Genomic DNA, 13,687 nt, shown 5'->3' with positions numbered 1-13,687 from the left:
TATATATATATATATATATATATATATATATATATATATATATATATATATATATACACATATGTACATATATGTATAATATATATTTAAATATTATAGTAAACATATATAATACATTAATCAGAGTATATAATTTATTGTAATAATTGTTTAAAACATCTATTTGATTATTAGTGCGACGTTGTACGTCGTAGCCGAGCAAATCGCGCGTTGCTGTTTGCGCGGCAACCTCACTCGATGCGAGGAAGAAAAGGCGATCGGTTCCAGTGAGGCCCGCGTTTTCTCGGACGCGAGCTACGTCCCGGGAATTCGTGGAATTCGCTGGCCGACGTACCCAAGGGGGGAGCTCGCCGGTTCGAGCTGGCGCGAAACGAGCAGCCAATTAGCACGTCTCGCGCCTCGCGCAGCCAATCGGGCTACGTCATCAGCCGGGCCCGACGGACGACGGCGAGACGCCGAGCGCGCGCGGCAGAGCGGCTCGGCAGTTCCTTTCCGAGCCTTGTCGATAACACTTCGAAGTGACGAGAGCGCGCGAGAGGGAATCACGAAAAGAGTGAGAGTGAGAGATAGAGAGCAGCAGCGCCACGACCTGGACCATCGCCCCGAGGAAGAGATCCCTCCCCGGAGACGACTATCCAGCCGTTCAGCCAGAGGAAGGAAGCCGGAACGGGAGCCAGGCCTTCATTCCCCTGTCTGCAGAGAGAGAGAGAGAGAGAGAGAGAGAGAGAGAGAGAGAGAGGAAGAGCGAGAGAGAAAGAGTACGGGAAGCCAGCATCTCCTGGGCTAGCGAGGCTTCCACTGAGGGACGAGAGACTGGTGTTCGTCTCTCCTACACCAGGTAAGAATTCTTGGGTTGCTCGGGATACTCTCGGTGCGAGCCATTAGGCCGCCGAGAGAAGCGAGAGAGAGAGAGAGAGAAAGTCGCGAGTGTGTACGAGAAAGAGTGAGCGAGACGAGAGAGCGGTGTACGGTGCGGGCGTACACCTCGACGTCGTCTACGCGGGGCATCGGGCCAGTGTACACGAGAGCGGGAAAAGAAGAGAACAGCGTAGCGTAGAAGGATCGCGGGAGAGTGTGTGTGTGCGAGAGCGAGAGAGAGAGAAGCATCGGGGCGTCCGAGAAATCCTCGCTGCTCGGTAGCAGCAGGTCGGGCTTGCTGCCAACGCGCGGCAAAGTCGGTGCGCGCGAGCATCGAGAAGAGCGGGAGAGAGTAGAGAAGGGAGGGGAAAACAGATAGCTATGCCGGCGTCGGTTCAGGCATCGCCAGGCCGGGACCGCTAGCGCGAGCTGTTAGTGAGCGCGCAGATACGTGTGTGCGTGCTCGAGAGTAGAGAGGGGGGGCCGCGTTGGTTCGGTCGACAACGCTGCCGTGAGCGCGCGCTGTGCTCGCGAGTATCCGTGCGGGAGAGAGAGAGATAGCGAGAGAGAGCGATCGCGCCGGCCGTATCGCTACTCGAGCGGGTCGCGCCGAGCCGAAATTCGGGTGTGTGAGAGAGAGAGCGCAGACGGGTCAGACTGCGCGACGTCAGAGGCGAGAGACTCGAGGCGTGCGCGTGTATATGAGAGTAGAGGTGTGACGGCGAGCCCTGCGTGGCTATTGTGTGTGGGCGGCTACGGCCACCACGTTGTAAGGAAGGGCTGGGATAAATATACGTGCAATACAAGTTAATAAATTGTGTGATTACTTCCTCCTTCTTTCCTCCACGTTCTCCCAAACGTCGGCGATTACATTAAATCCCGAGATTAACGAAAAATCTTGGCGCGTACGAGGCGTCAAGTGTTGCGCACCTGTGTTGGGAGGCACAGCGTCGCATTAGTTACGGTTTACTTAACAAAATTTATATTGTTTAATATTAATTTAACTTTCCCTACTGATAAATTCATGTAAGTCCTCTTTATACATATAAAGAAAATGATTACATAACGATTTTTGTCATTCCATATTCACAAACACATAGCGTTAAAAAAGTGCATACCTGCACAAATAACTATTTGCAGCATCCCTTTTATCTGGACCAAATCTACATATTAAATCTTGTCATATGCATGAATACATACAACATTCGTCATTTTGTATTCACAAACACATAGCTTCAAAAATTAAAGCTTAAAAAATAAAATTCATCTGACAATAGGTTTCGTGATTGTGTTTTGCAGTGTAGTAAAATAAAAAATCGGTGTAGAGTATGCACAAAAAAATGATACTAAACGAACTGTACACATGAATACTCCACATAAACGTATTTTCCTACACGACAAAATTCTACACAGATATTTTCTACACGGATATTCTTTACATATATTTTTTATTATTTTACTATACTGCGAAACTCTACACATGGGTATAACCTATTGTAGTAAAATTTATCTGACAATAGGTTATGTGATTGTATAAAGTTTTGCAGTGTAGTAGAATACTGAAAAATCGGTGTAGAGAATATCGGAGTAAAAAATATCTGTGTAGAATTTTTCCGTGTAGGAAAATATGTATGTTTTATTTACAAACAGATATCTTTAAAAAACCAAATAATATCTGCACATATGATAATTTGCAGCTTTTCTCTTGTTCGGACAAAATTTGCTGATTACGTCTTGTGAAATGCTTAAATACATAGAGCAGTCGTCATTTTACATTCACAAACAGATATCTTCAAAAACCTAGGTCATATCTGCACAGACGATTATTTGCAGCATCCCTTTCATTCAGACCAAATCTACTGATTACATCTTATGATATGCATAAATACATAAAGCATTCATTATTTCATATTCTCAAATAGTTTTTTAGTAGTTTCGTATATTTTTATCATATGTACCTGTCTATAACATTAAATAGTTTTTAATTTATAAAATACATCAAATTTATGGAAAAAATGCAAAAAAATCCGCATGGTCGGACGGACGGACGGACATTTTTTAAGTTCTCTTACTGCTCAAAACTATTTAAAATTTGATATATTTGAAATTTTATTACGGTAACCTGAATTATTTAAGTTCAAAGAAAATTTCTACAGTAAAATAGATTTAATTTTCTTTTTACGAGTTTTGGAGGGTTTTAACAAAATAGTGTGAAATGCTAAAAAATTTCGCATTTCTACTTTCAGTATAAAATAATAACAAAACTCATATTAGAACAGAGTCCTACTGAGTTACAGCTTAAGTGATGGAGCAGCTGACGACAATAGCATAAATATAACAAGAGCGCGAATCTCTAAATCACAACATCACAAAACAAGCACGACAAACTACAAGAAACGCACACACAGACACATATAAGATACTCACTAACATGGAAACCACGTCGATCCACACATACACGGAAAGGCGTAACGCCCTGCACGAGCCACGAGCCAGAAGTCTTCCAAAGCCCGGCTAACGAACGAAGAAGAGAAGTGGCTCGAATACAGAAAACCAAATGGCCATATATACGCACTCAAATAAAAGTGGCATAGGCTGCGAATATTCTTTGAAGTAAAACAAGATTCAAGCAGTAGCCACCAACACTTCACAGCTGTGCAAACAAGCAGTCGCATACCTCAAATCAGAGCACGGCACGACTCGAAACGACAAACAACAGCCAAAAGAGGAGAAGCCTGCTAGCAACAGAAACCGAATTTCCAAGAATAATAAGCATAAGAAATGCACAAGCGGGATAATGACCTAGGAAGGGGATCAGACGTACGTGTGATAGCGAATTCAAAAATATGACAACAGAGGTACTAAACCTTCTGATTGGACCTCTCCGCTAAAGAAGTCATCGCCTCACCTAAATATCTGTTATTACAAAAGCAACTACATGATATAAAAGGGCCCAGCATAGACCGCACGCGCACCTTGTTATTCTAATTTCTAGACGCAACACGTCGGTACGATTTTCGAGGCAGTGTCGCGTCAGTTGAAACTCGTATTAGACTTAGAATCATTTTGATAAAATCAACTTAGAAAATTCGAAGTCACGAACTGAGAAGAAATTACGCGTGATTTCGAAGATAACCAATCACGAATTGTATAATACCGTCACTCGAATCAATCGTCTCTCGGATTCTAAAGTTAAATATAATACTGTAAACCAGCGGTTTCTCATTCATAGAACAACGTACCATATAGAGTGTAGATAACGCAAAATTGTTTAATTATTTGAATAAATAAAATTATTACGAGATAAATCGTGAGTGAAATCAATCCAAGACCTTTGTTCCACCATCTCTCTCGTCACACAATTCATTCGTATCTCAGACGCCTTTGCTAAAGACGAGCAGATAGCAGAGCATTCAGGAAAGCAGAAGCAAGGACTACAAAAGGTAGGTGTCGACACAATATTCAGTATAAGATTCTCTCTCTCTCTCTCTCTCTCTCTCTCTCTCTCTCTCTCTCTCTCTCTCTCTCTCTCTCTCTGTCTCTCTACTAACGCCCTATTTGCATACTTAGATTTTAACAAAACAGAATATTACGAACCAACATTCGTTCTTTTTTAAGTTTATGAATGCAATTACCGCTTTATTAAGACGTCACTTTATTTAGAGTCACGTCCCAATTATTATATAAAAAATTACATACACGTCGAATATCAAAAAGGAATATAACTCGACCATAATAAGAAATAATTATCTTATAATTATCTTATTGGCTTATCGACGACCAATCAGTGAACGAATAGAATAATGATTCCTTATTTTTTTAGAGTAGGATTTGAATTTAAATTAAGCTTCATATTATATCTATTACTACGAGCAAAAAATAAGAATCTTTCAAGCTCCTCGAAACGGTCCCAGAACCGTGCCGCTTTTTCTTTTGCTGAATTCTTTTTTATTAAGTATAATTGCTGCCTAACTAAAATTGACGTTATACACACACACACACACACATTTATCGAAAGAGGGAGTTATCTCCTCATGGGGAGTGGCGTCCCCGGACTGCCCGAGCAAGTGGGGCAGTACAAAGGCCGCCTCGTGTGCGACTGGATGATCGTTCCCTGCAACCTTAGGAGGAGTCCGGCAAACCTCGGTCTGCACGCTCTACAGGAATAGCAATCCTAAGGTGCTCGAGCAAGCAAGGCAGTACGAAGGTTTTCTCGTGTGCAACTGGAGGAGTATCCCCTACGATCTCACGGGGCGTGCTGTAGACTTCGGTCTGTATGCTCTACAGAAATAGCATTCAAAAAAGGTCAGATCGCTGTCTTTCTTGGCTGCTAGTGCCCTGCTAAGTTTCTCGGACTGGGCTCTTAAGCCTGAGCACGGAGAGTACAGCTCGAAAACTAGGTTGCTGGCGTTCTCAGACTGCTGGATAGTACACAGGGACCCGGGTACATCTAGCCAACTGGACCTGGCTGCCCTATCAGCCGACAAAAATTTTCTTGGCCGTTGTAAAGCCGGATGGCGCCCGGATTTGTGTTCTGCTGCCGTCAGGGAGAGGACTTGCCGAGGTCACCGTGACTGGTGAAAGGTACCAGAGCTTTGTCTGGGAGTAAATTCTTTGCTCTCACGAACGATAAGTCAGGAGAGTTTGACAAGTGTGGCCAGTGCAAGAAGCACGGGCCCTAATTCGTCAACTACAGGCAGGAAGCAATAAAGGCACGTAAGGAAGAAGAGCAGCACATTACGAAGCTGGAAAAAGGAGTAGATGAGTAGGTAGTCCACACCAAGGAGCATAGAAGTCATCGCAAAACTGGCCCTAAAACTCAAAGTTTTGGTGACTTAGTTGAAGGAGATGCATGAAGTGGAAGATATTAAGGATGAAAGTTAGAAACATGGCGTCGAATATTATGAATATTATCGCGAGGTACGAGAGAAAGCGAGGAGATGCGCATAATGTTAGCTCTTAAAAGATGCTGTACTTTTAAGCGCAGGGGCCAAGAGGCCGAAAATTACCCCGACTAGCAGCCCAGAAGAAAAAGCGAAGAAAAGCAAAGCAGGAAGAGACAGCGACGTGAGAAAGCAACGATGCAGCGTGAGAACTTCGTTCCAAGAGTCACCCGAAATGCATCAGACCCACGGGAGAAAGTTAGACCGAACAAGAACAAGCGGCCCGAAGGGCTACTTGTTAAGGTGGAGCAAAACAAGACGTATGCGGAAGTCCTGGGGGAAATCCAAAAGGAAGTAAACCCGGATACCACTTGAACGATGGTGCTGGGAGTCAAGCAAACAAGAAGTGGGGATGTCCTTCTAAAACTGAGAAGAGGGTCTGACAGGACAGCGTTAACTGCGGAAGTGGGAAAAGCAGTGCTGGGCCTTGGACAGATCAAAAAGGAAGAACGGAAGACAGCCCTGAAAATGAGGAATATGGACTCGAAAGCTACAGAAGAAGAGGTGAGAGCAGTATTAGAAAGAGCTCTCGGAAAGCCAGACAATGGCAGGAGGGTGACCCTGTTAAAACCTAACATGAGAGGCGTTTTAATGGCCATAGTGATACTCGTTGAAAGAAAGGTCGAGGAGCTCTTAGAGATAAGGCACATCCGCGTGGGCCTTGAAAGTTGCAGGATCAGAAAGCGTATGAAGGTAGTGCGGTGCCACAAGTTCCTAGGCTTTGGACACTGGAAGGATGAGTGCAATTAAGCAGATAGGTCGAACCTCTGCTTTAAGTGTGTAAGAATCAATGATCGCATGGCTGAATGCCAAATAGATTCGAGCTGTTTCCTCTGCAAAGAGGATGGACAAAAGAAAAAAAGCTGTAAACATGTAGCTGGCTCCGGCGACTGCATTGTATTTAAGCACACCTTAGACACGGCAAAGAAAAAAGAAAGAAGAGCTTAAAAGATGGCAATAGCAGGTGAAGTGCTGGATGTAACAGCATCAAGAGCATAGCAATAAGAAAACGGGGTTGATGCAGAAAGAAGAAGACGAGTTCGATTCTGAATCCCTAATCACTTTAGTGGATGGGGGACGTATGGAAATGTCAAACCTCAAAGAAGAAGCCAACTAGGCTAACTAACGGACCCCGCGAAAATATTGTTTAACAATGGTGCCTGTAGGGTTCCGATGTCGTAGAACCACTTATGCAGAGCTTGCTCTACCTACGCCATGTAAAACACATACACACATATATATATATATATATATATATATATATATATATATATATATATATATATATATATATATATATATATATATATATATAATTTATTTATTGATCTGTGACTACATACGGCCATACCTAGTATATCGAGACATCCAAGTTGTGAAATCATTGGACTGGTATTAATTTGACACATATAACATCCTCTGTCTGATTCTTTAAGTTGACGTATCATGAGTCGCCATGTACCATTAGAATTATCATTAATCCCTGGGTTGATTGCATTAACTTGTTTGGCTTTAGAAGTTTTAGTACTATTTACAGGTTCATACTTTACGGAAAAACGTTCATTCTGTATAACTGTCCTCGTGTGAACGGAAATAATCATTTTATCAGATGCTCTTAACCATCCAACCTAAAAATATAAATATATTTAAAAAGAGGCTATTATTTTATTAAAGAAGTAAACAAATATTTGAACAAATACTGTCATCTAATCTCATTTAATCTAATTTAATATAGTATCTTCTACTTATATTAAGTAGCTATCGGTGTGCCGTGTGCTATGTGCTTGAATAAATCAACCTAAGTTCCCAAAAGTGGGACGTATAAGTTTGGGCCTTAAAAATAAGGGCTTTCATAATTTTAGGCATTACAAACAGACATTACCTTTTGTCTTGTGTAGGCAATACCTTTGTCTTTTGCACACGGACCTCCATCTTGTGAATGTTATAATAAATTGTTTATGTTTATAATAAATGTTATGTTTATGTTTTTAGTGCCTTAAAAATTTTAGGCCATCAAAATTTTGGGTCTTAAAAATTTGGGATTTGAAGAATCTAATTTGAGGCCTTACAAATTCAAGGCTTACTTTTTAATAAATAAAGTGTTTTGTCCCAGATCTGTTGTATGGACTTATCAGTAAGACTTTCTTTGTAAAAACAGATCCTGTTTTAGACGCTAATAACATTATAACATATAAATACTTTGCTTTTTGTTTTACTATTTTCAGATCAATTTTTAGAAGCAATATTTTTTTACATAAATCTTTATATAATTTGTCCACTGCCTTAATTGCATGTTTTGGGTCCATTGTTATTTCTATCTAAAGATTTAGAATAAATAATATCAACTGGCTTAAAGTAGAAGAAATCTATTATTATAGTAAAAAGCTAACAGTGTGCCTCAAAAATGACTGAGAGGCGCAGAGCGCTTTAGTCGGAAGTCGTAGGATTAATCCTCAGCCATTACTACCCTCGCTTATTAATGTAAACGAGCTGCTGCCTGCTAATGTTCAGAAACTAAAGATTGCCCCGTGGAAGGCAGATAAGGCTCAAGGTTTTTCCTCGTTCGTTAGAGAAGGCTGGATTGAAAAACGAGGCACGTGCTGTGCCCATCTCCACTGAGGAAGGCCTTAAATGTTTTTTATCAACCTGAAGATCCCAAGAGGACGATCAACTTGATAGCTCTGCATCTTCCAGCCAAACATCATTAACTACAACACTGCAGTCTCATGCCACCTACACCAAAATCATCAGCATCGACCACCACGTCTTCATCTAATTCCAAGGTAAATCTTTAACAGGGTCTTAGGGTCTGCAATTTTAATGCGAACTCTCTTACGGGTCACATTGAGATGGTACGCCTCTTCTTGTCCACTCGCCCCCTCTATCACGTAATAGCTGTAACTGAGACCTGGCTTGACGACAAGATAATATCCATCCCTTTTCGGAATAATTATACATTACACAGACGTGACAGAAACAAGAACGGTGGAGGTGTGGCCATCTACATCCATCACTTATTGACCGTTAGTGTAATATCATCATCATCTGACGGCGTCTAATTTGGCAAGCCAGGTAAAGCAGAATACCTCTTCTGTAAGCTCTCTGCAAAGGGAATGTCTCCCATTTTCAAGGCTGTTGTGTATCGTCCTCCACACTCTTCTTTTATCCAAAGGAGCAATTTTATTAAACAGCTATCCACGTACATGCACAACTACTCCACGAAGATCATCATGGGTGATTTCAACGCTGATCAACTTTCCTTGTCCAAAGATGCCAAATTCATCAAGGCATTCTTTTCTGTCGGTCCCTTATGGCGCTACGGACCATAAACAGGACTCTGATACCTAGCTTGACTTTTGTCTAATAGATGAGCAGGATTGCCTGCTATTGCACTGGAAGACTGATACCCCCTTCATCAACGGTCATGACCTTACAACCATACAAAACATTTTCCTATAGTGATGTAGAAGTATTAGTGTCGTAAAAGCATTGAGTAAATCTTATCCGATTTTCGTGATTCAAATTTGATTTTAATTGGCATTTTATTAAAATATTGTCTGCTAATTTGAAATTTATTTGTTTATACAGAAATTTAGTAATCTATATTTTTTGTAGGTGTCAAGTTCATTGCATCTTGACCGGCAGCACCATCCCCGACCTTTCCTCATTCTGGGCTGTAAAATCCGAAAAGGGTCTAAAAATTTTTCACTATGATTTTTCCTGGGGAAATTTTTTCCACCTACACATCGCTTATCAAAAGTTTCGTGGTGGACACACGGTAGAGAGAGCTGAATCTTGGAATTACCACCAAGAAAAAAAAACATCCCTTCTCGCTTCTCCTTGGAGGATTTAAACATCCATTTTAGCGGAATTTCCAACGATTCACGTGCGTCTCCTGTTGATGATTTTCTGCCGACCTTTTTGAAAGTTTTGAATATTCCGAACATTTCAACTTTAGGGAAATAACGGAATCGGGCGTGTTGACTGCAGTATCATACTTCGACTCTCAGGACAGGGACAGCGACGGCATCCCACAAGTTATCATTTCCAAGGCATTTCCGGTACTCGCTCCCTTACTTTGTCGCTTATTTAACCTATCTTTGTGCGAGTCACGCTTTTCCTCAGCCTGGGAAAAGTTACTTGTGCGTCCACTTAACAAGGTCAGCTCTCTAACATCTTTGACTGACTATTGTCCGATCTCCCTTCTTTGCTTCTTCTTCTGCCCGTTTCTAGAACTTGAGGACAGGCCGAGGCCGCCAGTAATAAATCGACTCACTCGTTTTTTCCGCGCACAGGGCTTTGCCGTATCGATCGAGATTCCTCATATCGACGCTGTTGCGACATTTGCAACGTTGCACACGGAAAAGTTAACCTCTAAAAATCAGTTCAGCGAGACTCTCGAGCGCTTACCTCTATGGTAAACAAGCCAAAGCTTTCCGCTTTAGTATACTAATTTAGTCAGAACTCGTCATAACATGAGTACCACACTGAGAGCAATGTACAGTTGGATTAATCGGAAACTCCAGCAGTTTTTACCAGTGTGCTCAAGCAAATGTTTTAAGGTTGAATCTGCCTTAGCACTACCGCTGTTATTACCTGGTAGTAAGCATCATTATAAAAATTAAATATTCAAATAGTCCATTATGCAACAAGGGAGTAAAGTCGTTGATTCCTCCCGCAATAATCGACTTTACGCTCGTGTTGCATATAGTACTTTATTCATGACTGAACTGTGTAGCCACTTTATTTCTCGAAAAGTGGGACCTACTCAACTATCGGCATTTGAATGAATATATACGTTCGTTATTATTTTCTATTTATTTTGTTATACTTATTCCATATATAAAAAAAACAAAATAACAATCATTTTGATAATTTATACAAAATAAAATTGCTTTGTTCATTACAAAACTTCATGATCACTTTTTGCTTTGAAAAGTGACACCCTTTCATTGCTTATACAATCTAAATTGAATACATTAATACAATTTTTTTTTAAATATTCAAAATACTAAAAAATTTTTTCACTTCTTAACATTTTTTAAAAATTTTCAAAAATTTCCAAAATTTTGCAGTAATAAAAAATTTATTTTGAATATATTTATAGAATTAAGAGTTTATTCCCGCATTTTCCGGGAATAAAGAGTTTATTTCCCATATTGTGCGGAAATAAAAAGTTTATTTCCCGCAAATTTACTTTATTTCAGCATTTTGTGGGAATAAAGTTCTCTGCAGGGAAAAAAAATATTTGGAAATAAAATGCTACTTCAGTCCCGCTTTTTAGGAAATAAAGTGGCTATTAAGGTTCAGTCGTAAATAAATAGTATATTGTGTACCAAGGGCGTAAAGTGGGCTTTTTTAGGCCGAGTGTGATTTTGCAGTACGAGTCAAGGCGAGTTAGCTGAATCCAAATCCACGAGGCCAAAAAGCCCACTTAGCCCTTGGTGCACACCATATTTTATGTAACGCGCGAACGTATTTTCGCGTTTTTTCGTACGTGTTAAGAGGGACTGATGTGACTATTTTTTGACACGGCAACCGTGCTCTTGTCTTGTTCAAACATTATATAAAATAAATAAATAATGCAAATTTATCAAAATCAACTTTTTTTAAAAATTACAAAAAAAAATTTAGCGGGCAATAAAGACCATTAGTGCCCGCTGTTTGAATATGCGGGCAATTAAAGTTTTTATTGCCCGCTAAAATAACTTTTTTGCTCGCCGGTAAAAAAAGAGTCACTTTAGTCCCTATTAATAGGTACGAAAAACGCGAAAATCGTTCGCGTGTTACATAAAGTAATTTATTGTATTGGCATGGAAATTGGTTTACAAGTCCTTAGAGTACAGTTTATCGTATTTGTAAATTTTCATCACTTATCCCAAAGCAGAAGGTTTTCTTAGCTTTCACGAGCTTACGGCAACGTCGGGTTTTGAGGACAGTGTAGGTCTACGGCTTTCAGATAAGCCAAAAGACTTTACTGGTATGTCACATTGTTCTTTGAGGGCTTGTAAATTAATATTTATGGCTGAACAATGCATTTAATTCTAATAATTTGAAATTTTTGCTCAAGCATAAGTATAATAATTTTGAGGTTAAGAGGTAATGTTGTATATATTGCAATCCTTAATCTCAAATATAAAACTTTTCAAAATTCCACTAAACCAACAAGTCCCTTACGAATTTGTCACTTATTGAGATATGATATGTTAAAAAAAAATAAACATATAAGTAAAACCGCACGTGTTCGGAGAAACCGTGGAAGGCAGCACGACTGATATAGCGTGGGGAGGAGCCAAGCTTGAACTACTGCAAACTCCGGTAGATTCTGCCTGAATCCACCGCTAAATCAGCTGCGGTCGTCCAAGGCTAATACCACGGAAAAAAGTACAGCGATTCCAACTGTACATTGATCTCAGTGCAACTATATAATTTGTAAATTCTCCAATAGAGACTGGATAGTGCTGAAAATAACCATTCCCTACGTTGGGTCTTATTTCGCAACTCTGTCGCAAGAAATCGTAGAGGGAACGTTGCACACCTAAAGCAAATGACTTCCCGTGCCTTCCTCCGGGTGGCTGCACTCATATTTTTATAAAAGACAGAAGTGGCGGAAAAACGCAGTTTATGGCGGGAGTGGATCGGCCGGGGCCCGGTCTACTCCCACCGTAGGGTCGTATTTCGCAACTCTTTCTCAAGAATCGCGGGGGTGACGTTGCGTACTTGAGTAATTTTCCATATCGCACATGCGCTAATTTACTACATATCTTTCCGTGAACCACTTTTCCATACTTTTTTCACTGCACTGAGTATCAACAACGTACCGCAAGCAGCTGATACGCGAGCGAGATCGCGGTAAGTATAGTCTGTTGAAAGTGTGTATACAGACACTATAGAAGCTGTATTTTCAGGTTTCAAATTAACACTGCTCCATTGCGTTGTCATTCTGCCTCACGTACTTACTTACAATATCACCGAAAAGTAGAACCGAGCAAAATAATAATTGCGGAGCAAGCCGGGGAGCCAAAAATATCGAACACATACGGCAGTCGGCTGCGTAAACGTGTTGCCAGCCAGTCGACCGATTGACGTAAAGTTAAAATCCTAAGGCGCCATCTCTGTGAGAGGTTAGGTACTGAGTGGCAGTCAAGCGATCTGCTGACGCTTACCCGAGCACAAGAAGCGCGTTTGAATTTCAAGACTTTTGCAAAAACTAAGGGCTTATGCTTACGGGTAGTAGCCTAAAATAGTACCTAATGACCATAGCAAATCCGCTCTGCTCTTCTTACATCCCGAAACTGTCTAATTTTTCTAATATTGATAAAATTCAACTTGAAAATCTGAATTTGGCACCTGACACCAGCGCCACCAGAGCGTTTCTGAAACTTCTGCTCCGACATCCCGGTAACACGGAAGATAATTATATGAAAATAAGAGTCAAAACTGTAAATCATGTTTATGAAAACTGGAAATATTTTGAGTCATTTATCGTAGGTGACCAATCGAACTCTTTGAAAATTGCTGATCGAAATACAAGGCATATGTCAATAAATGATACACACGGTAGTAAAATAAAAATTATAGCGTTTATTCGTCTATATTCTGTTACAAAAGGAGGGTGGTACTCGGGTGATGGACAAGAAGAGCAACTAAATGGTAGTTTAGGTTTATTAGTACAGAGAGGAGCTCCTAATCTGGCGAGTATCGTCGGTCATCTGCAGGCCCGCTGGCCGGTAGCAGTTCGCGTATGCGAACTGCTCCGCGCAAAGGTGCTGCATCGGCAACTTTGGGCCGCGCAACACTCCGCGTGTGTACGGTGCTGTGCTACGGGCTTCCGCCCGTGACACGTCCGGGACGCGTAGGCGAACATCCACGTCGCCCGAAAAAAA

General features: G+C 41.0%; 1 protein-coding gene and 1 long non-coding RNA gene across 4 annotated transcripts in view; one reads left to right on the top strand and one right to left on the bottom strand.

The window, feature by feature from the left end:
- LOC107981611 overlaps positions 1–13,687 on the bottom strand; it is a 325,738-nt gene that overhangs the window by 158,455 nt on the left and 153,596 nt on the right. For 2 of the 3 annotated variants that reach the window (XM_031933413.2, XM_031933412.2), the window contains one exon: positions 7,153–7,429. The exons of the other annotated variant lie outside the window; for it this stretch is intronic. In XM_031933413.2, coding sequence (XP_031789273.1) covers positions 7,153–7,402 — 250 coding nt within the window. In that variant the 5' untranslated portion in view covers positions 7,403–7,429. The remainder of the gene's footprint in view (positions 1–7,152; positions 7,430–13,687) is intronic. 3 annotated transcript variants of the gene reach the window in all.
- Positions 1–13,687, top strand: part of LOC116418337 — a 265,518-nt gene that overhangs the window by 139,010 nt on the left and 112,821 nt on the right. The gene's annotated exons all lie outside the window — the stretch shown is intronic.

Source organism: Nasonia vitripennis, unplaced genomic scaffold (assembly GCF_009193385.2).
Source record: "Nasonia vitripennis strain AsymCx unplaced genomic scaffold, Nvit_psr_1.1 unplaced0244, whole genome shotgun sequence".
Lineage (NCBI taxonomy): Eukaryota > Metazoa > Arthropoda > Insecta > Hymenoptera > Pteromalidae > Nasonia > Nasonia vitripennis.
The sequence above is the reverse complement of the archived record's forward strand: the minus strand, read 5'-3'. Positions and strand labels throughout refer to the sequence as shown.